At 44.8% G+C, this 26,080-nt stretch overlaps 2 protein-coding genes across 6 annotated transcripts in view; both read left to right on the forward strand.

Moving 5' to 3' along the window:
- The window catches only part of dnaaf11 (dynein axonemal assembly factor 11), a 42,211-nt gene extending 37,557 nt beyond the window's left edge, over window positions 1-4,654 (forward strand). For 2 of the 4 annotated variants that reach the window (XM_026149264.2, XM_080292822.1), the window contains one exon: window positions 4,414-4,648. In XM_026149264.2, coding sequence (XP_026005049.2) covers window positions 4,414-4,507 — 94 coding nt within the window. In that variant the 3' untranslated portion in view covers window positions 4,508-4,648. Of the gene's footprint in view, window positions 1-4,413 lie in introns of all 4 variants that reach the window. The other 2 variants (XM_080292820.1, XM_080292819.1) reach the window with 2 other exon arrangements.
- A 1,947-nt stretch (window positions 4,655-6,601) lies between these two features.
- kcnq3 (potassium voltage-gated channel, KQT-like subfamily, member 3) overlaps window positions 6,602-26,080 on the forward strand; it is a 116,622-nt gene continuing 97,143 nt past the window's right edge. The window contains exons 1-2 of one of the 2 annotated variants that reach the window (XM_026149175.2): window positions 6,602-6,733; window positions 8,502-8,949. In XM_026149175.2, coding sequence (XP_026004960.2) covers window positions 8,636-8,949 — 314 coding nt within the window. In that variant the 5' untranslated portion in view covers window positions 6,602-6,733; window positions 8,502-8,635. The remainder of the gene's footprint in view (window positions 6,734-8,501; window positions 8,950-26,080) is intronic. The other variant, XM_026149178.2, reaches the window with a different exon arrangement.

Below are 26,080 nucleotides of genomic sequence, written 5' to 3' on the forward strand. Positions count from 1 at the left end.
GCCCAAGCATATGATCCACATCATCTTCATCACACCAGTCAGTGAGCCCTCGCGTCCTGTGGAGGGGGACCGCTCCATCAGGGTGGAAATACTTCATCAGTGAGGACAGAGGCCATCACTCAGGACGCCCTGCCAGCAAAAAACCCTCTCACTGCACAGGTCACCCATTCAAGGTTTTTCCTTTAATTTGTCACCGCTCCACAGACACAGACTGTGAACGTACATACAGTTTTCCTTATTTATGACAGAAGTCTCAAGAAGAGTGGGATTGACCTGACTTCCTCTGTTGATAAAAAGCCTTCAGGTCTGGCATGAACCAACGAGCAGTTTGAAACGGTGACGTGGCTTTTCAGTTTTCATCCATCGCTGCTCCATCGCTGTAAGAGGTGTTTTCATGGAGGACGGGGGAGGAAAGAACAGGTCCATTCTGGAGGTCTCTGTGGGCCCGAACACTGGTCGGCTCCACCTCAGTGCCTGCAGCTCTCAGACATGAAAGCTGAGGGGAGGGTGCAGAATAAAACAGAAAAATCGTCTGCTGCACCTGACAGGTGATGAGTCCAAGACCCCGGAGGACGGCGGAGACGTGGAGCCGCACGAGGACGTTTCATATCAGGTTTATCGTGAAATGCAAGCTGCTCATCTGGAAACAGCAACAGCCTCAGCGTGTTTCTGGCTTCAGCTCAACGTTACGGAGGATAATTTTGACTGTAAACAGGCAGATATTCACCCGGCTGTGACTCATTACAGTGTTACTGTTCAGAAACCCTGATTAAACACGGCTGCCAAAGTCTGAGCTTCAGTTTCCACAGTTAAACTTTTATTTTAGTCTGTTCGCGATTCATTAGCAGGTGTCTGTCTGTGCCAACTGTACTCTTTATGCCCAAGCTAGTGTTAGCTGATAACTCCGCCCACCCGTCCAGATATGGTCAGTGTGTCACCACTGACTGCCGACTTCCTGTCATGCATTAAAATTGTGCGGCCTCATCTTGTGTGTTCAGATTCAGGTTTGTGGACACAAACTGAGATTTTCTGCTTCTAAAGCACAACAAAAGTCCACATTTGGAGGCTGGAGAAGACAGTTTTCCTGGTTTCTATGGTGACGTGTCTCTACTGGATATCAAAGGATCTGAAAATATGACATTTGTCTGCTGTTAAGATACTTTTCTTAGAAACTTCGCTGACTGACGTGAAACGGTGACAGTAAAATTACTGCTGCCTGAGATCCGTGCATTATGTTCACCTCAGCATCGCATATGTGTCACACACATGTTTGCTTTCAGCTTGAAGTTTATTTCTTGCGGAGCAGTAACTCTTGATTCCGTCTCTGAGTGTGTTTAAATGTTGAAATGTACAGTACTGATGGTTGGTACAGGTTTGGACATGCTTTATCTTTCACTATTTCCTGTATTTGATAAGAAGAGTGAAAACTCACAGCAAGAAAACATCAATGACAAGAAGAGGCAGAGCTGAAGGTGCTCAGTCGCATCAGAGGGACAGCTCAGGTGGAGAGGTGAGGCTGATATGTTTGGACATGTGCAGAGGAGGGAGAGCAGAGGCTGCTGGACAAAGGATGATGAAGATGGAGTTTCAGTGCAGGAGGAGAAGAGGAAGATGTCAGAGTTTTTATTAAACTTGTCTCAGATAATCAGAAGCATTCATCTCAGACTTTCAACCAATGCAGTACACGCTGATAGAAATATCTAAAGTGACTTTTACAGTAACAGTTTTTATTATTACATCTATTAAACATTATGAAGTCCTCCTCTACATAATGTGTAACACTACAGAAAATATTTTTATTTTAAATCCTGAAATCTGCAGGATCTGCAAATTGTTTCTTTAACTGCAGCAGGTGTGGAGTTTATTTGTTGGGGACTTTTATTGTGAAATGCGGGAACAGGAAGAAGGCTTTTTCACATGAGTGCAGAAAAATCTGAATTTCTAATCTAATTCCAACAATCTGATGTAGCAACAGCCACAACGCTCACATCTGGACCACAGAAATTAAACTGTGACATCACTGCAGCTATGTCCATCTTCTACATACAGTCTGTGTGTGGCCATGTTTAAAGCGACATATCTGCGTTTTATTTTACTTTAAACGATGTGTCCAAACATTCATGCTGCAGGGCACTTCAGGTTCCCACCATGCTGCTGCATCATCACATAACTCCAGCTGTCAGCCGCCTGCAGGATGGATGGTCTCTGCTCGGGGACGGCGTGCTATTCTGAGCCTGTAAAATTACATGGATGACAAATCTTCTTCCATTCACGGACACAAGTATTGATCGGAGCCTTCGTCCATCACCAGACACCTCACACCCACAAACTGACACTTGCAGGGAGCTTTGAAATGTTCAGCCAAGCGTCGTCAATCTGCTCCTGCCTAAATACCTGGCTGTGACCAGGAGGTCACAGGTTTGAATCCCGCAGGCAGGAGAGGCTTCTGAAAAGGCCTCGCAGTTTCCTGAAGAAGATTAGGGCAAAGAGGCTGTAACTCACTTCACTGGAGGATTTAATGGAGTTGAAAGCTAAAAAAAGGAAAGACCATCAGGAAAATCCATTTTCTTCTAAGCTTTATGGTCTGATTCCCATCTGTCCACCCGGAGCTGGGAAGCAGCGGACCGTCCTGTACAGCAGCAGACAGCTGGAGTCAAATTATTGCTTTTTCAATTAGAGACTCGTTCGGCCGTTTTTCATACAGATAATTAGTCAAATCCGACGACCGTTACCAATTAAGCAGAAATACTAAAGGCCACCAAGACGTGCAATCAATCTATTTTAAGATTGCTCTGTTCTTCTGGGTAAATCCTGTTAGCCTTTGTGTGGTCAAACACAGGACTCCTTCCTGGAAAGAGCGGCTCTGACTTTGTCTCATTGTTCTTCCCTGCACATCCACATTTCCACTGCAGATATTTCCAGGATCCAGGCCTCGGTCGTGTGTCTGCGTTAGTGTACGTGCAGGCTGATGCATCAAACAGCCGAACTGCGTCATCAGAGTTCACATTTCCTGCTCATTTCATGATCATCACATCAAATGACCGAAAAATGACCTGAAAGAGACAGAACGCTGCAGAGCTCCGACTTTGTGCTCTTTGGAGGCAACAACGAGACGTGTGTTGTGTTCTCAAGCTTACGGCTCTGTAGTGGACAACAACTAACAACTACAACCTAAAAATCATAAAATAATTGAAATCAAAGAATCAAAATCAAAGATTTCTTAGAAACAACATTTAAACCAGAGATGTGTAAACAAGTTTCACTGGTAAATCCTGAATATAGGAAACAGAAGAGCAGTTTCAGCAGCGTGCCTGTGTGTTTGCACATGACGCAGTAATGCTGCTGCAGTAAATGAGAGAAATCTCTCAGCACGACTCTCTGGGCCTCAAATTTAAGAAATGACAGAAAAGTTTTGTTCATTCAGAGAAGATGTCCTTTATACTGTCAAAACAGCAGGTAGAAAAACAAATCGTTTAATCGCGTAGTTGTTATTTAAAATAGTATGAGGACGAGGTCTGTGTCTGTAGGAAAAGTTGTAAAAATGTAGGAAATTGCAGTTAAAAGTCCAAAATTTCTGCCCTCCTTCAAATTTCCTAACACTGTCCATCCTGATTGGATGCTTTGCCGGGCTGATTCTGGCTCCCGGGCCTCATGTTTGACACCCCTGGTTTTCCCAGGCCACAAAGATGTTTTTTTGTTTCTTGTTAGTTTTCTTGTGTCAGTGTTGTATTTTAGTTTCTCCTGTTTTTACTTTGAAGGTTAGGAGTAGCTCTTTATCCCAGATGCAGTCCTTTCATTGCTGGATTGTCTGTTTTGCGTTTCCACCACTGACAATAAATAAATGAATAAAATAATATTTGCCAGGCGTAGCCAAGTTTTAATCTCAGAGAACTTGACATTTCTAATGACTTTTTCAACTTCAAGTTATTTTCTCAGAATTTTCAGCTGGACGTCAAAATTCTGGGATAACCTGAAATGTATGGCTGAAAGTTGTTTTCAGCCATCTGTAAATTCACTCGTCCTTGTCTTCATCACTTCATCCAGTCTTCCTGCTTCCACCTTATGCAGTTTTGTGTTTCTTTCCATCCTTTCTTGTGCAGTCCAGGCCGTGCTCATCAGCGTTTAAATAAACCTCAGTCCTCGTTTTGTAGTTTTGCATGTAGTTAATGGTAACAGTGTTAGTGTGAGTCTGTGAAAGTAAACGTGGCTCCTGGATTAGTGGTGCCTTCACACATGTACAAGTTGACCTGAACAATAAAGTGACGTCTGAGGTATCAAAGTGTCCTCTTGTTATCACCTCTTCTCACTTATTATGTCCTCAGGCCAAACCTGCAACTTTGTATATTTTAGAAGTGGATCCATGTGGGACCAGAATCATTAATATTCAACACTGACGCCTGCTTCTGCTTTCAGAGGAACTTCTCAGCTTTTCTGCAAAGAAATGTCAAAATCTGAGAGGAGTCAGCAGATTCACGGTGTCGGTAATGTGCAGAGAATCTCAGAGTAGACAGCGGGAGACGGCGGAGGCTGAGCTGCAGAGCCGATGACACATATGGACGTTCACGCGTTCCTTCAAACACCTGAAGCCTCCTGAACACCTGAAAATCTTTCTAAATCGACCTTTGTGATAAAATGAGCTCACAGTGTTACGATGTGCTGCCCCACACTGTGGAGAGTATTTTCTGTCTTCACTCAATTAAAGTTCACTGAATTAAATGTAAAGTGAAAGTAGCACTCGGCTGGTAAATGAAAAAGACAAATAAACAAACGATACGCGTTCTCACACAGGAAGGTGACTAAGCTCATAAAACAAGAGCACTCTGCTCATGCGTTCTGGTTAGTTAAGGATTTAGGACAGGAAGCCTTGTGAAGATTAAAAATGTTCACTCGTCTGCTCACTGTGAGAAACTAGTCCCTACCTTTGTTTCATCCACTTTTGCTTATTGCTAAAGCTTTTATTTTGGAATCAGGCTCTGCTGTAGCTTCACTTAAACTCTGGAACTGTCTGCTCCTTCAAATTAGGACGTCACCAACATCTTTAAACCTCGCGTAAAGACACAGCTGCTCTGTTTTATTCCATTCAGCTGTGCCGCACTTGTGCTGTTTTTATATGTGCTTATGAATAACCTGACCTGACACGACTTCCCTGGATGGCGCCTGGTTTAAAAACAGAAGAGAAACTTCTATGTGTGCAGAAGAAGCAGCTGGTTGTGGGGGCTGAAGGCGATGCTCTCAGGAAGCTGCTGCTACAAACTCTCTGCAGCTGCTGACTTCATGCTTCAAATTACAATGGCAGATGCTGTAAAGCAGCAAATGGTGCCGTAACATATCGCAGACTCACAGAAAGGTGTTTTATTATGATAGAATCTGCCGCCGTGCGGCCTTGTGAACACTCTGTGGTCAATAGCGTCTCCTCCCACACATTGCTGGTTCTCTGTTTAAGATCCAGCATACATTTCAAAAGGTTTGAGAATCAATCATCAGGAAGCTTTACTAACAGGAGGTTAGGGCATTTAAGGTGAGAAGTGTAACGGTCAAGGAGAGGGATCCAAATCAGGAGAGATGGAAGCAGAGGAAAATCCAGAAGGCAGGAGTCATCCACACCTGGGCAGCCAGCGAAGGCAGAAACGTAGTCAAACCAAGAAAGTCCAACACAAGCCGAGAACACAGAAGAAGAACAGGAGCGGCGGCTCCAACGCTAAACAACTACACTGAGAGCGAGTGTGTGAACTGAGACAGGTGGAACAGGAACAAATCAGAAGGTAAAACAGATTTCAAAATAAAACAGGAAGTGTTCCTGGTGACTTATTACGTTCTTCGGTAACGAATCACGCTGCGTAGCTGCACGGCATCGTGCATTGTGAACGATGAGCGTTAAACTCCAAACAGATAGTGGAGAAGAAAAACACTTAAATAAATATGAAAATATCAACACTACAATAGATGTTCACATATTTTTAAAATACGGCAAATTAACATTGAAAAATCTTTGTGTAGCGCATTGTTGTACATTACAAATAATACACACTGTTCTACAGTTCATAACAACTATTTTAATAAAATGATAAAACAACAACTCCAAGCATTTCACTTGCCTGGGACACCTCATCCAGCAGGCCACCACCTCCACTGCCTCCTTTCAATGTGGAGCAGTAGTGGCTGCAGTCTGAGCCCTTCCGAGGAGCTGGACTCCTCACTCTGAGGAGCCCATCCACCCTTCACAGGAAGCTAATTTCTGCCACTTACATTTAATCTTGCTCTTTTGCCTTTTAAAATACAGAGCAGTGACAGGTTTAACAAAAAGATGCTCCCTACATGTTTCTACAGCAATGTCGGAGCTGCAGCTCCATCTGGTGGCAGATGGTTACATAGCATTTAGGACACAACAACTTTGGCATTTGGGCATCAATTTAAATATTAATTTGATTGCATGACTAATACATCAGGTACTGACCAGGGACAAAAGGATGATTAGTTTCTAGTCGAGTAGTTGTGCACATCACTAGAAACTCAACATCACAACAGGAGAAAAGAAGGAAGACGGAGATGAGAGATAATGAGGGAAGAGGAAGTGGGCGGGACCTAAACACAGCTGAACGTTATTAAGATAAACACAACGCAGGCTGCCAAAATAACACAGGAAATAAGACAGCCTACCTAACACAGAGGAACAGAATGGAAACACAACAATGTCTAAGAACAGCAAACTAACAAATCAAAGATCACCTGAAATGTAAGAGCTGGATAATAAAACACCAGCTGTCTCACTTTTTTATGTTCTGTTCTTCCATTGTTGACATTTTTGTTGTACGCATAATGTTTCCCAGTGGTTCTTGTTTACATTTGACTTAAAACCACTGAGTGTTTTCTCAGTGGGATCGCTTTGATGGAAAAGGGGCGAATTTGATCGGTCTTACCTCCCTCTGTGCTCTTTCTGCATTAGTTCATCAGCTTGTGGCTTTTAGCGTCTCTGTGAGATTGTTTTAGGTCTTTGTGGTTATTTGGCATCAGCAGGTTGTTTTTGCTTCACTTTGAAGACTTTTTAGTTTTCAAGGTTTAAACTGATTTGCTGTGTTTTTTGCTTCGGTGGTTAATTTGAATCTTTTTTTGTAGTTATTTTTGTCTCCTTGCGGATTTTTGTTTTCTATGGACTCGGTTTTGTGGGGTTTGTTGCTTCTCTCTGCTTGTTTTCTGCGTCCTTTCTTTCTTTTATCTGAGCTTTTTGACTTTCAAACAACAAATATTGGCAGGCAGAGCCTCTGACCCCTCCTGGCCTCTGGACTGAAACGCAGAAAACAACAGCTGACATGCTATCGCAGCCATACAGGAAAATTTAAAGACACTTCATTCTGATTTTATTGAAATTTTACAAAAAGTCCAACTTTCAGAAAACGTAAACCCATCAAGCAAAGGTCAGTGGTGAGATTTGCGCTTTAAATGATGTTTCTAAAGAATCTGAAGTCCGCTCCGTGTGTCCGTTGTTTTTTAACCCTTTAAGGAGCGGAAGCTTCGTCTTTATGTAACTCTGTTTTTCTGTTTTGCCTCTGAAATAAAGAGCCCGTTTCCCTGCACATGCATGTGCACACAGGCGCGTGCACTTCTACATGACTGAGCGGATTGTCGTGCGCGCGTCTGCCTGCATCTACCTGTGTTTACAGGCGCGTTTTCCTCCTGAATACGCGAAGGTGGACGCTTTCTTGAGCGCGTGCACGTATGCATGCCTGGATGTGTGAGTGCGCGCGCTCGGGGCGTTTGCGTTGCTGCTGCTGAAAGCCTCCCTCTCTCTCCCTCTCTCTCATCTTCCTCCCTGCTGCTTCTCCTCCGCTTCAGTTTCAGTATCGACCTCCTTCGCGCAGCATCTCTGCTCTTCATCCTCCGTCTCCATCCTCCTCCTCCTCCCCCTCTTCTTCCTCCTCCGCCTCAGCACCGCTTCCTCTGCAGGTGGATGGAGGCTGGGAGCCCCGGAGACAGAAGCCATGGCCGGGATGCGCTGCCGGTAGGGCTCGGTGGTGTTAGCGCTCTCTGATTCCGTGTGTGTGTGTGTGTGTGTGTGTGTGTGTGTGTGTGTGTGTGTGTGTGTGTGTGTGTGTGTGTGTGTCGCCAGGTCTTTGTCTATCCCGTGTGTGTGTGTTTATGGGGGAGTGCTGGCTCTTTGGGAAGTGGGCAATTGTTGCTCTATTTTACAGATTATTGATTGATGGGATCGCCCGGTGTGATCAGGTGTGTTTTCGCCTCGTGTCGCGTTACACGGAGACTGCGTTACACGGAGACTGTGTTCCCGGGAAAAGGAGCTGTTTTTGCGCATTAGTGGGTTTATATCCCACTCCGCGTCGGCCTCACCTCTCCGTGTGTTCTCGTGGTGATCAGCGCGTGCATGTTATGCGCGGTTTTTACGCACATTGTCCTCGCGCTGCTGTACCAGATGCCGATGCTCTCCTGTAGTAACGCTCCGTTTCTGTCTCCTCTCCCTCCATCACTCCTCCTTTCCTCCCGTTCTCCAGTCACACTGCTGAGCACCTCCCTTCGCGCCGGGGACCACATCCTTAAATGACCCGCGGCTGAGGAGAGGGGGGTGTCTCCGGATCCAGCGCCCGGATCATGGCATGCTGCCCACACCGGGCATCCAGCACTGACCATGGGGCTCCGGTCCAGGACCGTCGTTAGCGGCTCGGACGAGCAGAAGAAGCCCTCCGGCGCTCCGCCCGGGGACTTACTGGACCAAAGCACCACAGGAGCGGACAAGGATGGCGCCCTGCTGTTGGTGGCTCCGGGCCGGGATGACTACAAGCGGAGCTCCCAGGGCATCGGCATTGGGCTGCTGGCCAAGACCCCCCTGAACTACGCCCGGCCGGCCAAGAGGAATAACATCCGCAAGAGGAAGATCCAGAACCTGATCTACGACGCGCTGGAGAGGCCGAGAGGATGGGCGCTGCTCTACCACGCGTTCGTGTGAGTATCTGAATGATGAGAGAGGAGAGAGATCCTCTCCTCGGCTCTCCGTTCGCACTTTGTTTCAGCAGTTTTCAGGCCTTAATGAAGCTGGTGAGGCTGTAACTTAATATTGCTGCTGGAAATGAAAAGCTTCCTCTTGTATGTCGCTGTAGCTGCTGGTTATGTAAGCGCTCAGCAGGCTTCAGCTGCTGGATCGTTTCTCTGGTGTGTGTGTGTGTGTGTGAGAGAGAGAGAGAGGGCGAGAGAGGTTTCACCTGTGCAGGTATTCTGTGTGGTGGATGGGTTTAAATGTGGATTCCAAACCTCTGAAACCACTTAAACCCACAAGAGTTACATAAGTGGAGCTCCAGCAGGTGGCTGATGGTGCTGAAGTGTGTTACCAAACTCTGAGCTCGCTGTGAGCGGGGGACTCGTTCAGTGATGGTCCGAGTGACCGTCAGCATCTTTGTTTCCCGTGCAGTGTTGGACTTTTCTGCTCAACTTACAATCACATAATCACGATTATTCAATTCAGTTTTAAAATTCAAATCACAATAAAACAGAAAAAACTGCATAAATGAATAAATGAGACCAGAGTGAATGTGGACAAAAGTAAAGGAGCTCTTCTTTACTTTTCTTGAGCCCTGCTAATTTTAAAATTTTGATTTGTGATGGAAATATTTTTATTTATGTAAAAACACAAAAACCAGGCAGCAGGTGAGTCATAGTGCGTGCTGCTGAGCAGGTGTCTGTGCTGAAAAGACGGCCGACAGTCGGGCACGTCCGTGACCGATTCCTGTCCAGAGAAAAGATCCCAGCGTGCACAGAGGCCTCAGCATTAGGGATGGGTACCGGTATCGGTTCTGACATAAACGGTAGTAACCAGACCGAAAAGCAGCGCACATTTCGGTGCTTTTTTTAAAAGTATGGTTATTTATGTAAGGTGAACTAGCAAACATCGTAGTTACATGCGGCTGTCCTCTTGTTTGATGTCAGATACTCCCTTCACCCTGGCTTAAAAGGCTAAAATGACCAAAGAAAAAGTGGAAAACAGCTAAACATGAGAAGTTTTTGGACAAAGTTTGTGTTTTTCCCTTGTTTAAGCACTGCTTCCAGCCAAGAGTGATGCCATAAACCCCCTATAGCTGCAGAGAAGACTAACATTGTTATCTTTTTACAGAAAACAGTTAAACATGAGAAGTTTTAGGACAGTTTGTGTTTTCCATTGTTTAAGCACCGATTCGAGCACCGTTTAAGCACCGGCACCGTTTCAAAAGTACCGGTTTGGCACCGGTATCGGATAAAACCTAAACGATACCCATCCCTACTCAGCATCCTGCGGCTGACGGCTGCTTCTGAGGCGGCGGCTCGTTTGTTTAACCGTGATCTGAAGAACGACCAGAACACAAAAAAAATCACCTGTTTGTTTGAAGACATGGACACAGATTTCTTTTTCATAACAGTCAGATTTGAAGTTAATATCTTTCAGGAGGTACGCTTCACATCTGCAGCCAGATGTGCAGACTCTTCAGAGGGGATGTGTCACCGTGGCAACTAAGAAAACGTGAAAACCACTGTAAATCAACTGTCTCTGGGATCTTTCTCTAAACCTGAGCAACTAGTTTAATTTTCTAACCATAACCAACTGGTTTTATTGCCCAAACATAACCAAACCATTACTGTTAATGATGATTAATAGCGGATCAATCAATAACCTAAATCTGTCCCAGGGGGGAGTTGAATTGAGGTCTCTGGTGTGAGTGGCGAGATGATTCCCTCCACTGCTGAAGCCCTGAAGTGCAGATTCCCAGTTTTATATCCAGCGTGTCTTCAAAGACGTTGCTGTGGAGAGGCAGCAGGCAGCACCTGCATGAACTCTGTCCTGTTCTCGTCCTCCTGGTTTAAGAGGCGTCTTTGGTTTTAAAGCACTTCCTGTAGTTTTGAAATCACTCCGATGTGACGAATCTGATTGTTTGACTCAAAGTCGTGCTGGGACACGACTTTGAGTCAAGAATCTACTACATTAAAAAACATCCACATAGACCCTTTCATGTTATTCCTGCTGAGTCAATGTGACAAAGGCGTAACTTACCTGCTGCAGGTGTGGGGGTCAGAGGTCAGAGTTCTGTGTGACATCACGCTGATCAGGGAATAACCCGATTAAATGTGGACGCGCTGACTTGATCGCGTCCTGGATCGGACAGGTGTAAATGTGTTTCTGCATCTTGGGTCTGTCGCAAACATATTTTTGTGTTTTGAGGTCAAAAAGGTATTTTACCGTCATTTAGCTGCGATTGAAACCTGAAACGTCGCCTCAAATCTTGTTTGGTCTGCAAACATTTCCAGAAAAACTGTTGGATCTCCTTCTTTTTGTCCTCCTGCACACGGTGTGAGGAATGCTGCTGACTACTCAGAAGACGAATTCCTGAATTTAATTTATGCCTAAAACTACATTAACAAGCTTGTGAAACGCGATGTTTGGGACGATGTTTATCACCAGCCTTGCAGTACTGCCTCTGTTTCACTTCACTGCAGGTTGTCTGCGTGGTCACGTCTTCAGGCTTTTATGTTGCCAGTTTTATATGATTACAGGTGTTTACTTTTCAAATTTGGATCACTTTGGGCGAAAAACGACCACCCTGCTTCCTAACCAGTAACAAAGTGATCTTTGTTGTGTTTCGATCACATGGCTGTGCTCATCCGGGTTAATCTCACCACTGTAATGGGAAAGCTGAAAGAAGGCTGGTGTAAGAGTCTTGCTTGCTCTTCATTCGTAAGTGCAGCTCTGTTTGAATCTCATTGTACTGCAGTCGGTACCTTCATAAGAAGGAATTTGTATTTTCAAAGCTGAGGTCTTAAACTCGTCTTTATGAGCCTGTGAAACATCAGAAAATGTGTTTTATTCATTGAACCGGATTAATAATCTGTTTACAGTCAAGAAGCAAACCGATGGTTTAGTTTGTTGTTAAATCCAATCAGCAGCAGACGACTGAGGCGGTTACTTTAGCTTTTCAGGTAAATGTTGCCACACTTGGACCTGCAGATGCTTCCTGGGAAATCTCCAGATTCCAGAACAGCAGGAAGCTTCTACATGAATAACCTAATGCTGAGTTGTGGCTGTTTTCAGGTTGCGTAACAGCGTCCACGAGCTGTAAAAAGGGCCTGTTGTTAGTTTGGGTGAAGGTTTCACCTCTGCAGTAAAAATCTGCCGGGCAGTAATGAATCCAGGCGAAGCTGACTGTAATAAATATTCTTTTTATTTTTGCTCCTTGTTTGGACACACTTCAGCTCTCGGGTCTCACGGATGCTGACAGAGCTGCCAGAACGACAGAGGATCGCAGCTCCAGGAAAACACCTTTTGTTTGTTCTCACAATTCACCGTTGTTCCAAACGAGAGCTTTTATTTAGCAGCCAGAGGTACAAACTCAACATCTGCAGCCACAAACAACAAGATAGCACCGGCTGGTTTCTTCTTCCTATTGTTTATTGGGCCAAGATTACCTGATGGATCAGTGAAGAAATGACTTTCTCTTATTTATTCTCGTAGCTGATGCGAATAAAAAAAAAAAAAAATTCTTCCAAATGTTAATATTTGGGGCTAAAATATTCACTAGAAGTCCAGGTTGCCCTAATTTAATAATATGAAACATTATTTTATTCCTGCTGACTTTCTATTACATATAATCCTTCGTTAAAAGATCTTAACCCTCTGGTGTGCTCAGACAGATGGTCCTGCCTGAGAGTCTGAACTCAGGGGGGAAACCCGTCCTCCTGACTCCAGTTTATTTTTGCTACTATGTGATAAAACAAGCCCAAGAGACTGACTCGTGGCGAATCTCGTGCTCCACTGGCAGGACGCGTGCTTTCTCAGCAACACGACATATGCATCTCCCAATATGGCCGCTCCATATGGGCGGCTGGTGTCAGAGCAGGAAGTGACGTGTGAAAAAGGAAAGAAGGGGACCTCTGGTGTTGGGGGTGGTGTGACAGGAAGTGGCGAATACAGAAACGGTGGACTGAAACATGCGCGTCCAAACTGACACGTGACTTTACATAAATGTGAAGACTCATCAAAGGGGCAGTTTACTCCATTTAAATACACATAAAACTCTGTTTGACCATTTGAAATTTCAGGAGTTATAATAATCCAGGTGTTTTGGATTATTGTACAAAGTAAACAACAATCAGATGTCTCTCCAGTGACTCGGTCATCTTGCAGAGAGGCTCCGCCTCCTCCCTCCTGGTCCGTAGCTCCGGGGCCTCGGCGAGTTCAGCCTGCGGGCAGGTGAACCGTGTCCTCACCTGCTGCAGACGGTTGGATCAAAACACTCACTGCAAGCCTGAGATTTCCATGTGAAGTTACGTGTGTTGGAAACCAACACGTTGTCCTGCTGTCACAAACATGGACTACATCACCATGACGATAAAGCCACCAGTGAAAATGGCTCCCAGCAGCCTTTTCTTCCTTTAACCAGCTGCTTGAGGACATTCAGGAACCTTGAACGTTTGTAACTGTGGGACTGGCTCTGCATGTTGGAGTTGTTGATGTCTATAAGTTCAAATGAAGCTCATAAATTAGAAAGCGAGGAAACTTTGCCTGCAGCGAGTCGCAGATGAAGGAAAAATTGGTTTCAGTTCAGGTCGCCAGATCGATTTCGTTCGATTTCACGTGCTCTGTTTACCGTGTCGAACTTTGATGAAACAAAACTTGTTTTCATGTTTTTAATCAGCCGACTGATCCTTGACTCTGGTGGCCTTCAGCCCTGCAGACAGGCTGATGTCATGGAGGGTATCCAGAGTAACTGTGGTGAAACTAAACCAAAACTCTCTGTGTAACGAGATACCAATAGAACTACATTAGAATAGGATTCTGTTAGATATTCTGCTGTATTTGGGGGAAACTGTCTTCTTTCATCCAATCAACAGAAAAGGAAAAAAGGAATTTACCTGGCATGACATTAAAACCTAAATTTTATTCAGTGCTGGAAAAATGTCTCACTCACGTCATTTAAAAAACACGTAAACATGTTCTCTGTAACAGTCGGCCATTTTTGATGTTCACTGGTCTCTGTTGTTAGTTGATGTTGGGAATGTGGCAGCGTAATAGATGGCGTGTAAGACGGATTCAGCTTCTGAAAAAGGATCTGAAAAGTGAAGCTGATGAGTTAAATGCATTAAACCTGAGTGATGTTTAAAGGCCACCAGGGGGCGACAGCTCTGATTGCAGAAAGACTTGTGTTCCTGCAGAAGGTAAAACAGCCGTGAGCCCCTCTGTAAACACCTTCCTGAGGAGTTTATGGTCTTAATCCCTCATTTCGGGTCATATTTAGTCATTCTGGCTGGTTAGCCAATCAGCATGTGGCTTCATAATCAGCTTCTCCCCTCACTCATCATACCCGGACTTCCAAACGCTAAGATGGCGATTTTGAAACGCTCGTTTTTACAGACCGATAGGTGATGTCACTGCGGGTGCATCTATGGGGCGGATACGAATGGCGACGAGGCGACCAGCACAATCATTTAATGTGAATGTGTCACAGATGTCGACCAGCTGCTGGTTTAAAGCTCTGCTGCAGCTCACTGGGTGTTAAGTGTCTTGCTCAAGGGCACTTCAGCTGTTCGGGCTGACAGCAGGGGAAGCATTACTCACACACTTCACCCACAGATTCTGATGCATAGGCAACACTTCAACGTGACACATGTATGGGGAAGTGGGACGAGGATTAAAGAGCAGAAGCAGATGGATGGACTGCGATAAAGAAAGAGGGGAAAAACGCAGACACGAAGAGGAGGATCCGCTGTCGGAAAACCACAAAAACACTCAGAATTCTACCTGCTTGGGACGTTGCGTTTAGTCGTGTCCTGGAAAAACTTGTTGTGGCAGGTCTGTTAACAGAAAAACAAACATTTATTCATTCAGATTATTCATTTTTATGTGATACTGCAACACATTCAGGTTTAACACTTTATGCACGACTGTAGCCGTTGGTGTCTAATGTTGTCTAAGCTTCGCTCATGTAAACACTGCAGTCTGACGTCACCACTCGATTACCTGCAGAACTTTCCAAGCTTGATGGAAAATGGTGCCTTTGTCCTTCCATGTAAAGAGTTTCCTGTCTCCTACAAACAGTCTGAGTAATGTTAACATGCAGAACCGTGCAAAGGTTTTAGACTCAGACCAACCCGAGAAGCATCAGGTACTCCAAAATAACCAAGTCTGAAAACAAGTCAAAATAAAGATGGAAAATAATCTCAACCAAGTCTGGTACCTATTCCAAAACAAGTCCTTTAACCAAGACTGAGAATAAGACTAAAAAAGAAACTCTAAACAAGACCCAGCTAAGGTGGAGTCCAAGTATAAACAAGGTCTGAACTTAAGTTCAATTCAATTTTATTTATATAGCGCCAAATCACAACAAAAGTCGCCTCAAGGCGCTTCATACATACAGAGAAAAACCCAACAATCTATGAGCAAGCACTTTGGCGACAGTGGGAAGGAAAAACTCTCTTTTAACAGGAAGAAACCTCCAGCAGAACCAGGCTCAGGGAGGGGCGGGGCCATCTGCTGTGATTGGTTGGGGTGAGAGAAGGAAGACAGGATAAAGACATGCTGTGGAAGAGAGACAGAGGTTAATAACAGATATGATTCAATGCAGAGAGGTCTGTTAATACATAGTGAGTGAGAAAGGTGACTGGAAAGGAAAAACTCAATGCATCATGGGAATCCCCCGGCAGCCTACGTCTATTGCAGCATAACTAAGGGAGGATTCAGGGTCACCTGGTCCAGCCCTAAGTATATGCTTTAGCAAAAAAGTTCAAAACAGGTCTAAGACAAGTTTGAAACCAATCTAAAAATAATCTGGAAACAAAGTTTATCCTAAGTTTAATCCAAGGATGAAAGTAGTCTGAACCAAGGTTCAACTCAAGTTTAATCTAGTTTGAAAGTTTGAAAGCAGATTTGAAACATTTAAATCCAAAACATCTGAAACCAGTGTGAAATAAGTCTAAACTGAGCTTGAAACCAGACTTGAACCAGAACAAAGCCGGACGTGTGGCATGTTTGGGAGGAAGCTTCAAACCAGCTCAGCACTCTAACCTGTTTGTAGAGCACTGAGGAGAACTGGGGCAGTTGTCCGGACAAATATTGATCCGATTTCAGTTATTGATGAGTGAAGCTAATCGTGGCTCATCTCTTCTCTGGACTCAACTAAAGTTTAAATGCTGAACGTGACTCAGGTCCTTGTTTCTGCCTCTGGAGGCGACACTGTGAGCAAAGGTTGCAGTATCGGACCACAGCTACCATCACAGAGCTGAAGTGATGTAATACCCAAATTTTGGTTTCCATAACAACGCAGTGGAGAGAGTGAAATCAGATCCAGAGTGGAGGCTGCGAGCCCGGGCGAGCGAGCATGTGTGAAAGCAGAGAAAGAGAGCGAGGGAAACGCGAGATGTTTGACATCAGCAGTTTTGGTGGCAGGTCGGTGGTGATCTTTGGCCTCGGCCTGGCATCCAGACAAGCCTGACAAGAGGGCTCCGTCCCACAATGCACTGCTGTATGCATCTTTCTGTTTGATGCCATGCTCTCTCTCTCTCACTCTCTCTTCGCTTCTCCTGGATTTTGATGTTGTTTTCTTTTACTAGAAAAGCAACGACAGCAGCCGTGTCTGTGGGTGGAAATCATCTCCTTCAGATGAAAACCTTGTCCTGTCAGTGTTTGTGATTTTCATGCTTTCATATCGCTCGAAGGATCACACGCTGCTCTGCAGGTGGAGGCCATCTTGCAGCCCTCCTCCTCTAAACTCTGTCAAAACCGTGTAAATGAAACATCCTGAAACGAGCAGCTGATCCGACTGCTGCAGTTTAGACCAGGATGATGGACGCAAAGGATTTTTCACATGTTAGGAGAACTTGTGGGCTGCTTTTCTGCTCCAGCTCATCCAAAACCATCTCGTCTGTGTTTCCGTCACCTGATGCTGAGCCGTTTCCCTGCTTTTCGGTCGAACAGCTCTCACAAAGCTGAAAACCACTCAGTGTCACATTAAACCCAGATGAGATGTTGTGTACTTGTGTTTCATCATTTTCTCATACGGATGTTTTCAAACTGACTCAAACCTGAAACTAGGCTCCGAATCAAGTCTGAACAAAGTTTAGAAAGAAGTTTGAACCCCGGAGAGCTTGAAAAACCTTTAATTTGAATAAATACTATGTGACCTGAAAGGAATACACAGAGCTTAAAACGTAGATGGTTAAATGGACGATACATTCTCCAGCTCGGCTTTCTGATTTGTGTCAGACTGAAACAAAAGGAAGATGACGAGTTTCCAATTCCATCTTAATCTTCCCTGATTTTTGCTGAACGTGCAAAAAGCTATTTTTACCCTGGCAGGAAACTGCTGTGCATAATTATCTGAAACCTCAGCAAATTACTGTCTGAATCCAGGCTGAACGAGATTAATGTCACACTTTATTGGCACATTTGTCTCTCCCGGTGCAGCCGCCGTCCTCGGTCCTTCGTCAGAGTGAAACCTCATGTTTGAGTAAAGACATCCACAGGCAGAGATGTTTGAGTAGTTTTGTCACTGCACAATGAGTGAAACGTCCTTGTAGAGGGAATAAATGCATCACTTCTCATCATTTATCTTCTTAAAATGCTGTTGGTTGGGACCAGATCAGGTTTAATTAGTAGTGCTGTAGTTTTAGTGCTTTTATTTTGGTCGCAGATCAATTTCCTGTGCAGGAAAGCTGTGACCCGGGTAAGACTCGAAGGCCGATTAGAAAAATCTTCAGCAGAGCAAAATCAGCAAATTTCCGTCAATCTGCTCAACCAACAGGAGGTCGTAATGAAGTCCACAGTGTGTATTTACAGTAAACAGCAAGCGTGATTGGCTGTAAAGACGTCACATGACACGAGCTGCGTAAACACAGATGGAAGATTCATACCATCCGGCATACTTTTATTAATATTTATATAGATAAATTCAACCTGCTGGAAACACAGGAAGTTGCAAACTGCGAGAACAGACCAACACGCCACGAACAACTCGAACAAAAGACACGCCCTCGCTGTTAGCTTCCTCCATCCTGTGATACGGTGCACTGCTGCTGACGGGTGGTGTCGTTATCATAGCTTGGCCTGTTGTCACTGACCACATTTATTTGTGTATTTTCATGTTAATTCATTTGTCTTCAGAGAAGTATAACAGGACTGAATACTTGGCTGCCGGGTCCGTGGTGTCCGCGTCCACAACACGGTCAAATCCAGGCTTCAGGGAGCAGCTGAAAGTAGCCTGATGCATCACTTTTTACAGTCGTGCTGGTTTCCTCCTCTCAGTGTGAGTGCACCTCCCTTTACTGCTCCTCACATGAGTCTGGGTGGAGCTATCAAGAAGTAGATGAAGGTGGTGGAGTAAATGCTGCAGTTCCTGCAGTAAAAGCTTCCATTAGAGGGCGACAGAGAGCAACAGTTTGCAGACACTCAGAGAAAAGCTGTTGTTGTGGCTAACATGCATGGTGACGTAAACCAGCGGTCCCCAACCCCCGGGCCTCGGACCTGTACCGGTCCGTGAGTCGTTTGGTACCGGGCCGCCAGAGTTGAGGCTCAGGTGTGAAATGTATGGTTTTCAGGGTTTTTATCGGTTTTCAGCGTTATTTTGTTATCGTTTTTATCGTTTACTCTGTTTTCCTGGGTCTTTTCACGTGTGTTATGAATAAATCTTCTTTTTTTCGGTACCAGTACTAGTTTTATTTTGTTGTATTTATCTGCGACACCTTAAAGGCCGGTCCGTGAAAATATTGTCGGGCATAAACCGGTCCGTGGCGCAAAAAAGGTTGGGGACCGCTGACGTAAACGACACATCCTACATCTGATCAGCCGATACGACCAAAATCTGATCCTGCTTGTTGAGTCAGGATAGACCGATGTTGTGGGATCGCTGCGTATCAATTCCCGGTCTGTTCCTCACAGTCAGGACGCTGGGAAAACGTTGGATTAATGCATTCCTACGTCAGTCACCAGAAACTACCTGAACAGGTTTAAGAAAAGATGGCGGCTTGAGTTTAAATACGCATCTTTTACACGACGTCACTGATCCATGATGTCAAACAGCATCTGTTCTCTTTAATTCTCTTACTTTCTTCGAATCAGTGACGGGTGTTTTCGTCGAGTACGTGCGACCTTTTAACGGTTGGTGTGGACCCGTGGGTTAAACCGCCCGATCAGACGCTTGCAGGCTGAAGCAAGTGGAGTCAGAGACTGTGCAGATAATTAGTCGTGACGAGCGCTCATTAGCAATCAGTAACTCCAAACAGCAGTCACAGCAGACTCCACGGGGTGAGAGTGATTCAGTCATGGCAGACACATCAGGCGAGCTTCTTTTTAAAGCTCGTCTGCAGTTTTGGTGCTTGTTTGGAGTGAGAGGCTCGGCGCTGTGATCTGAGTGGATTTATGGTCTTTTCAGCATCAGGATTCGATAAAGTGTCAGCTGGCAGTTTGAGCCCACAGATGCACAAAAGCTGGTTCCTTTATGGAGGCCGCGGCGCCTCTCGTCCTGTGACCCATTTAAACCAACCTCGCTTCCTGCGTGCAGTCAGTCGCAGCTGTGACGCTTCAGCGAGAACACGTCAGTGGCTGAAAGAGTGCAGCCGCTCTTCAGGTGTATCAGGTTGATTCTTCGTGCTCTTACACATGTTGATGACTTTTACCTCGAGCACCGAACACTCGCCGTTTTTACTGATGTTTTCATGCAGGTGGACGAAGCTGACGTGAGAAACGGTGCAGCGATGTATAAATAGGCCCTGCCAGTGACGTATGTAACAGATTGCAGTTTACACACTTACACATGCGGTCCATTTCCAGATTTATTTATTAAACTGCGCTCCTCAGAAAGGTCTGAATTTCCAGAGTTTCTGTGGGAGCAGCCACATCAGTCCAGATGTTCCTGAGAAAACATCTGGACTTTGGAGATTCCTTTTAAGAAGTATTTAAAAATCAGACTTTGAACTATTTTCCCAGCCACCTGCGGGAAGCATATCTGCTGTGTGAGTCTTTGTTTGACCAGGAAGTGAAACTTTTGAGGTGAAGAATCTCTTTCATGAGACACCTGCACGCAGGAGTTCTCCTGAGTTTGGGGAAATCATGCAAACTGCACACAGAGGGACCCTGCGTGGGTTCAAACCCTCTGACTGTGAGACCACAGTGCCAACACTTTGGCCTGAATCACTCAATCTGCTCAGTCGCTGCTTCCTTCTGGAAGCCCCAGATCCTGCTGCCGTCCTCGCTGAGGTCCAAACAGTAGTTTTGGGGGTTAGTGTCAGGACGTCTTTAACTCACAATTTCTGTAGATTAAAATCATTTTATTTTTATATTTTGTTTTGTTTCCGTATTGAATTCAAACCTTCATATCCATTAAAATAAGGTTGTTTTGGGTGTAATGATGGAAGCAGGGAGGTGGGGGGAGAATCATTTCCAAAAATCATCTCCAGCAGTCTTACAGGGACATAATGACCCGACCAGGCTCGACGTCTTTGAAGACAAGTCGATGGGTTTTGATTGGGAGATGGTGGCGTGCACTTGCTGCTGACAGAGACGACGACTCGGATTGTTTCTGCTCCTCTTCGTTCATTTCCACTGAAGAGTCTGATCTTCACCGGTTTGACAGACGTCTTCCATCAAACCAGCTGTGCGTGTCTAATGCATCACTTCCTGCGAATCAAGAAGAGGTTTTAGCGGCGAACAGGAAATGACTTCCACAGAAGTCCATTTATTTGCCTCCAGATTTTAAGATTGACTGCTATTGATCTGGATCTAAGAGGCTAAAAGCATCTTCACATCTCACGACTCAAATTATTTATGTTTCACTTGTGTTTTAATGGCAGACTGAACATGTTGTTGCTTTCAGAGCAGCGTCATTTCATGGGAAATCGCACATTTCCTCCAGATCGGAAATTTTACTTTTCTCTCTTTACTTTTTTTCCCAGCGTTTCTGAGGCTGCTCAGAACAAGTTAGAGCTTGTGGCCGGGCTCATCGTCCGGCCCTGATGCCTTCTGGGTCATTTAAACACCTGTAAATGTAGCTCATGAAATGGAGAAACAGCACTGATGTTCCTCACAGTTTGGACATATGACGCGGATCAAACAACTCTAAGTTCTCCAGATGTTTCTCCAGGACGGGTTGATCTGTTTGCAGTTTCGTTGACAGCTCGTGGAATAATATGAAGGATTGTTTTAACACTCAGGTTTGGTGACACATGTTCAGGTTCAGTCAAGCTGCAGTTTGAAGAACGTCTTCAGGGCCTGGAAGAGTTTGATCAGTGTGCCGTGGACTCAAAGCGTGGGTGAAAAGGAGACTTTAGCTTGTTTGGAGCAGCCGCCCATCCCGCGTGCTGATACGACCCAAAGTGCACAGTGACATTGTGTGCTTTTGCTAAGAAAACTATGAAACACTATTGGCTGCTACTGTGACTTGAAATTATGACTGACCCCGGGCTTCTTTGAGAGGCTGGAACATGAAAAGGTCACATTTTGCATGGCGCCATTAAACACACTGAAGTTATTGTATAAAAACATGAGCTGATTGTGAGGGTTTGGCCGATTTGGCAGGATGAACGGCCGCGTTTGTTCTGCTCGTTTAGGTCACTGTTCAGGCCTAACGAGCGATTCATGTTTACATGTAAAGTTTGAAGTTTGCGTGGGGACTGCGAGATGTTCACTGACAGTTAATAAAGTAGGATTTTCATGATTTACATCCAAACATAAACAAGACCTCAGTGTCTTAATTCATGTATTGGATTCCCTCTGTGGAGGCTGTTTGTGTTCAGGGTTTCCTAATGGACTCTGTGGTTGTGGTCATCTAGTGGAATGATATTCATGTCAGACAGATGTTGAAGCAGAGCGCCGTGCAGCCGGGAGATGAAATGTAAGATCGAGGCTCTCTAAACTCCAAATGTAATCAAACGTCGAGGCTGAAAAGTGCAAAAAATGTTATTTTTAGATGATTTCATTTTTGTTGCTACCATGTGGCCAAAAATAATCATTATATTAATATTTATGTCTCTTTTCTTTTACAAGAGCTCAGGACAGATACAGAATTTTTAATATGTGGAGAAGGAAACGACATTACATAACAAACTCACAGCCCAACACCTCTGAAACGGGACGTGAGTGGGAACATGAAAGGTCTGCTCCTACCTGCGCTCGTGTCCTGTCATTATGATGTCACGAAGAAGAATCGTCCTTCACTGTTTCTCTGAGATCATTTGTTTCATCGTCAGTTTGTTTCTCTGCAAAACAAAGAATATCAGCGAGCCGAGCTGGAGGGTTTTGAGCCTTTGTGCCAGAAACGCGACTGAACTATTGATTAAGCGATCGATCGCTTCAGTTCTGGGTGGATGTTACCTGGATGTAGCTCGTTTGTCTGAAAACATCAAAGAGGAAGGAGAAGGATCACTGATCAGCTGGTGTAGATCACATGACTGCTTTAAACTGAGGATTCGCCACCAGTTTCATGTAAATCTGAATCTTTATTATCTAACATGTCCTGATGAGTGGACAGTTAATGGGCAGCTGTGGGGAAAAAAACACTTCCACCTACAGGAAACATGTTTCCCGGTGGAGAATCAGGTGGTCACGAACATAATGAAGCCTTCAGGTGTTGTTTAACCCCTCTTTGGCCCTGGGACCATTTTTGGTCCCTTTAGTTTTTCAGTTACAAGCCATTTGCACTGTGTTGAATGGAATATAGCCAAATTCTCTAAAAAAAAGTTTGGCATAATTTCATTTCAAAATTCAAGTCTGACTTCCTTAAGGTGCTAACACAGCAGGAAGGCTCTGGAGTGAATGTCAGGGTTCACTTTGTGCCACATAGCTCACTACATGCTGCTTTTTACTCTTTAAGAACACAACAAAGGAAAAAAACAGTAACTTTTGAAGGAGGAACGCATCAGAGCATGCTCAGATGCATCAGAGCTGCGTTCCTCTGAGTCTATAAGACGGTATGTTTGAGCGGTATTTGTTCAGATGGCGCCTCTGAGAAAATGAATAAGAAAATAAAGAAATCTGTAAATTTTACAGTGTCAGCGAGTGCACGACTGCAGAGCTTTAATCTCTGTTTCAAGATCATTTAGATACAAAGGCCAACAGGACGGCTTTGAAATGATTCTGATTAAACAGGATTTAACATGGATTATATTTTGATTTAATCTGTTAATAAACCCAAAGAGAATGAAAACGCTCTGTTATGGTCCCTAAACGACGCCAAGCAAACTAACACGGCTACAGTTCAACAAACTTAATAATAATAATTATGATTACTCACAAAGAACAATCACGAATAGATGCAGCAGAAGAAGAAGACGAAGACGACCAGGAAGCAGGCACACAAAGGGCCGACGGAGCCCCGAGACGTTTGCTGCTGTGGCCCATAAATCATGGAAGGAGTGCGCCTCAATATTTCATCACTTTAAAGATTAGTGCCAGAGGCAGCTTTGATTATTCTTTTTTTAAATCTCCTTTATTTTTCTTTGGTTTTAAAATTTTATTTCAGTTTGTTTCTGTTGTTTCTTTTCGTTGCATGTGTGTTTTTCTGTTTCATTGCCGTCTTTTACATGGAAGCACTTGGTTGCTGTTTTTATGATGTTCATGACCTAAACCCCCAACTCGACTCATGGTTCATGAACAGAAAGTCGGTGCTGATGAAGACTAGGGCTTTGCAGAGGGCTCGGCTCCATCAGCACGGTGACTGCACCTTCCTCATGAAACTGCCGCCGTGCGAGCAGGTTAACCTGATCCTGAGATCTCTGACTGCACGTGCACACGGCTTTGTGTTTGGACAGAACTCTGTGGGGATGTATGCTTTCACCGTTTCAGGTGATGGTACCATCTGCCAAGAGGGCAAAGGTGAACGGGCAGCAGGTGTCCATCTTTAGGGAGCCCCGAACAGCCGAGAACTTATGACATCACCCACCTTGCTCTGTTCACAGCAAGGCCATCGGCATCAGCCGCTGATGCTCAACGAGGGCGAAGGGTTTGTCTGTGAAGCTTTAAGGTGTCTATGAATGTCTAAGGCATGGGAGGCACACAGCGCAGGTTTCTGTGCACCATCAGAGGTCCGGTGGAGGCCTCCGATGGACCTCCATCGGGCCGCTGCAGATGAAACCCCTCGTCGTGCTCCGACGGGTGAAGCTGGTCTGACCCGAGCGGGGCTCAGATTCTGCCTCTGATGTCACGTTTGCGTCACGTCACAACAATGGCTCCTCTCATCGGTGACTCAGCGTCCGGACCATTTCCGATCCACATTAGTTCGACCGATTCCACGTTTCCGTGACGATACTGTGGAGATTCAGCTTGTTGTCTTCCTCTTGAGCACAATTACACCAAACACTGGAGCAAATTGAGTTTTCCTGCTGTTATCAGTGCTTGGACATTTCTCTGCAGCCCCTCGTTGGAGGCTCTCGCTCTGCCACGCTTTATTATTTCCCCTTGCTCTCTCTTCATCCCTCGGACCCAGACGGCGGTAATGTTTGTGGTGCCCGGCGGCTCCAGCGTCCCCCGAGGCTGTTTGCTTTGGGCTGCAGCCGCTTAAGAACGATACCTTCAGGTTTCATTTACGTCAGGCTGTGCAGCAGAACGCTTTAATCTTCAGGTTTGAGCTGGAATCAAGTTTTTCAGATCAAGGTGTATGAAGTCAGCACGTCTGTGCTCTCTGACTATCTGCAGCAGTGTTTCTGTAGATCTGCTTAAAGGCTTTCAGGATCCTGCACAATCACATGTTTTTGCTGTGACGTTCCAAAGTGATTTATTTTCATGTTGTTCACATCTTCTGATGATTTCTTGTCCAAAGCTTAACAAATATCCAAACAAACCACTGCTGTGTTTGATGAGGAGACATGTGACACTCCACCCCACAGTCTGTCCTGAAGCCTTTTACTGGATTTAAACTCAATTTGTTTCTCACCATTTTGCGTCCCTTTGTAGTCATTTTCTCTCTCTTTGTGGTCCCTTTGGATCTTGCATATCTTTTCAGTAACGTTACATAATTTGAGAGTCGGTTCTCATCTGTTTGTGATCATTTTGCATCCCTTTTGTCTTCTTGTGGTCACCTTGTGCCTCTATGGGGCTCTTGTGCCAAATGATGGATGCCAAATGAATCTTGCATGTCTTTTCAGACATTATTTGACATTCATTTTTCATCCATTTGGTTATTTTTTTTTTTGATGAATAGAAATCATGTAGGAGTCCAACAGCCTCTTATTGGAGCCCTGTTGTCATTGTGAGCCTTTCCGTGCTCATTTTGAATCAGTTCTTTTGCATTTATTAGTTTGTCTGCCCTTTTTAATCATTTGACAGTTGTATATTCATGTCCCTGTGTTGCATCGTAATGCTGTTTTGTTTACATTTTTCAGCCCTGTGGCTTTCTCATGTCTCTCTCAAGTCATTTTGCATCCCACTGCACTCATTGTGTATCCCTTTGCATGCAAAATGCATCCAGCATCTCTGTCTTTCACAGCCTCTGAAACGAGACTCATTAAGCATGTTTTCTTTCCCGCTGTGCTCATTTTGTCTCACTTTGTGGTAATTTGATGCCTTTTTGAGTTATTTTTCATCTCTGTTGACATTTTTGCTTCTCCTTTCAGTCCCCTTAAATCTGATGACATGATTTCACAGCTTATGATCATTTTCAGTCATCTCTTTGAGCTTTCTGTGCCTCTTCAGTTATTTTGAGGTAATTTCCTGTCGTGTAACGATGATTTTGGTTTACATTTGTGGCAGTGAAACAGTCCGTTTGCTGTTGGAGGAGTCTCCTGCTCTCTGAGGCCACGTCGGTGCCAAAGGTGACCAGATACATGCGGAGGCGTTTCACGTTTACGATCCCTCGGAGTGATTCAGTGCAGCAGCTCAGCTGCAGTTTAGCAGGTGGCTAACGAGGGTTTCTCTCCTCATTTGTCTCCGTGGTGACGGGTGTAGTTTACAGCTTCAGCAGTGGATGCTGGGTAATGGTAATAATGATTTCACCGGGTGTAATTTAGATGAAGCATCACTCGTGGTTTTATTGTTCACTGGTTTGACTCGTGCGGAGAATTTTTAGGTGATGTGTGATTAAAACACGGCGATGTCGGGGAAACGCGCAGCTCCATGAATCTTCTTAATGTGATC

Source organism: Astatotilapia calliptera, chromosome 18 (assembly GCF_964374335.1).
Source record: "Astatotilapia calliptera chromosome 18, fAstCal68.1, whole genome shotgun sequence".
NCBI classification, from domain to species: domain Eukaryota; kingdom Metazoa; phylum Chordata; class Actinopteri; order Cichliformes; family Cichlidae; genus Astatotilapia; species Astatotilapia calliptera.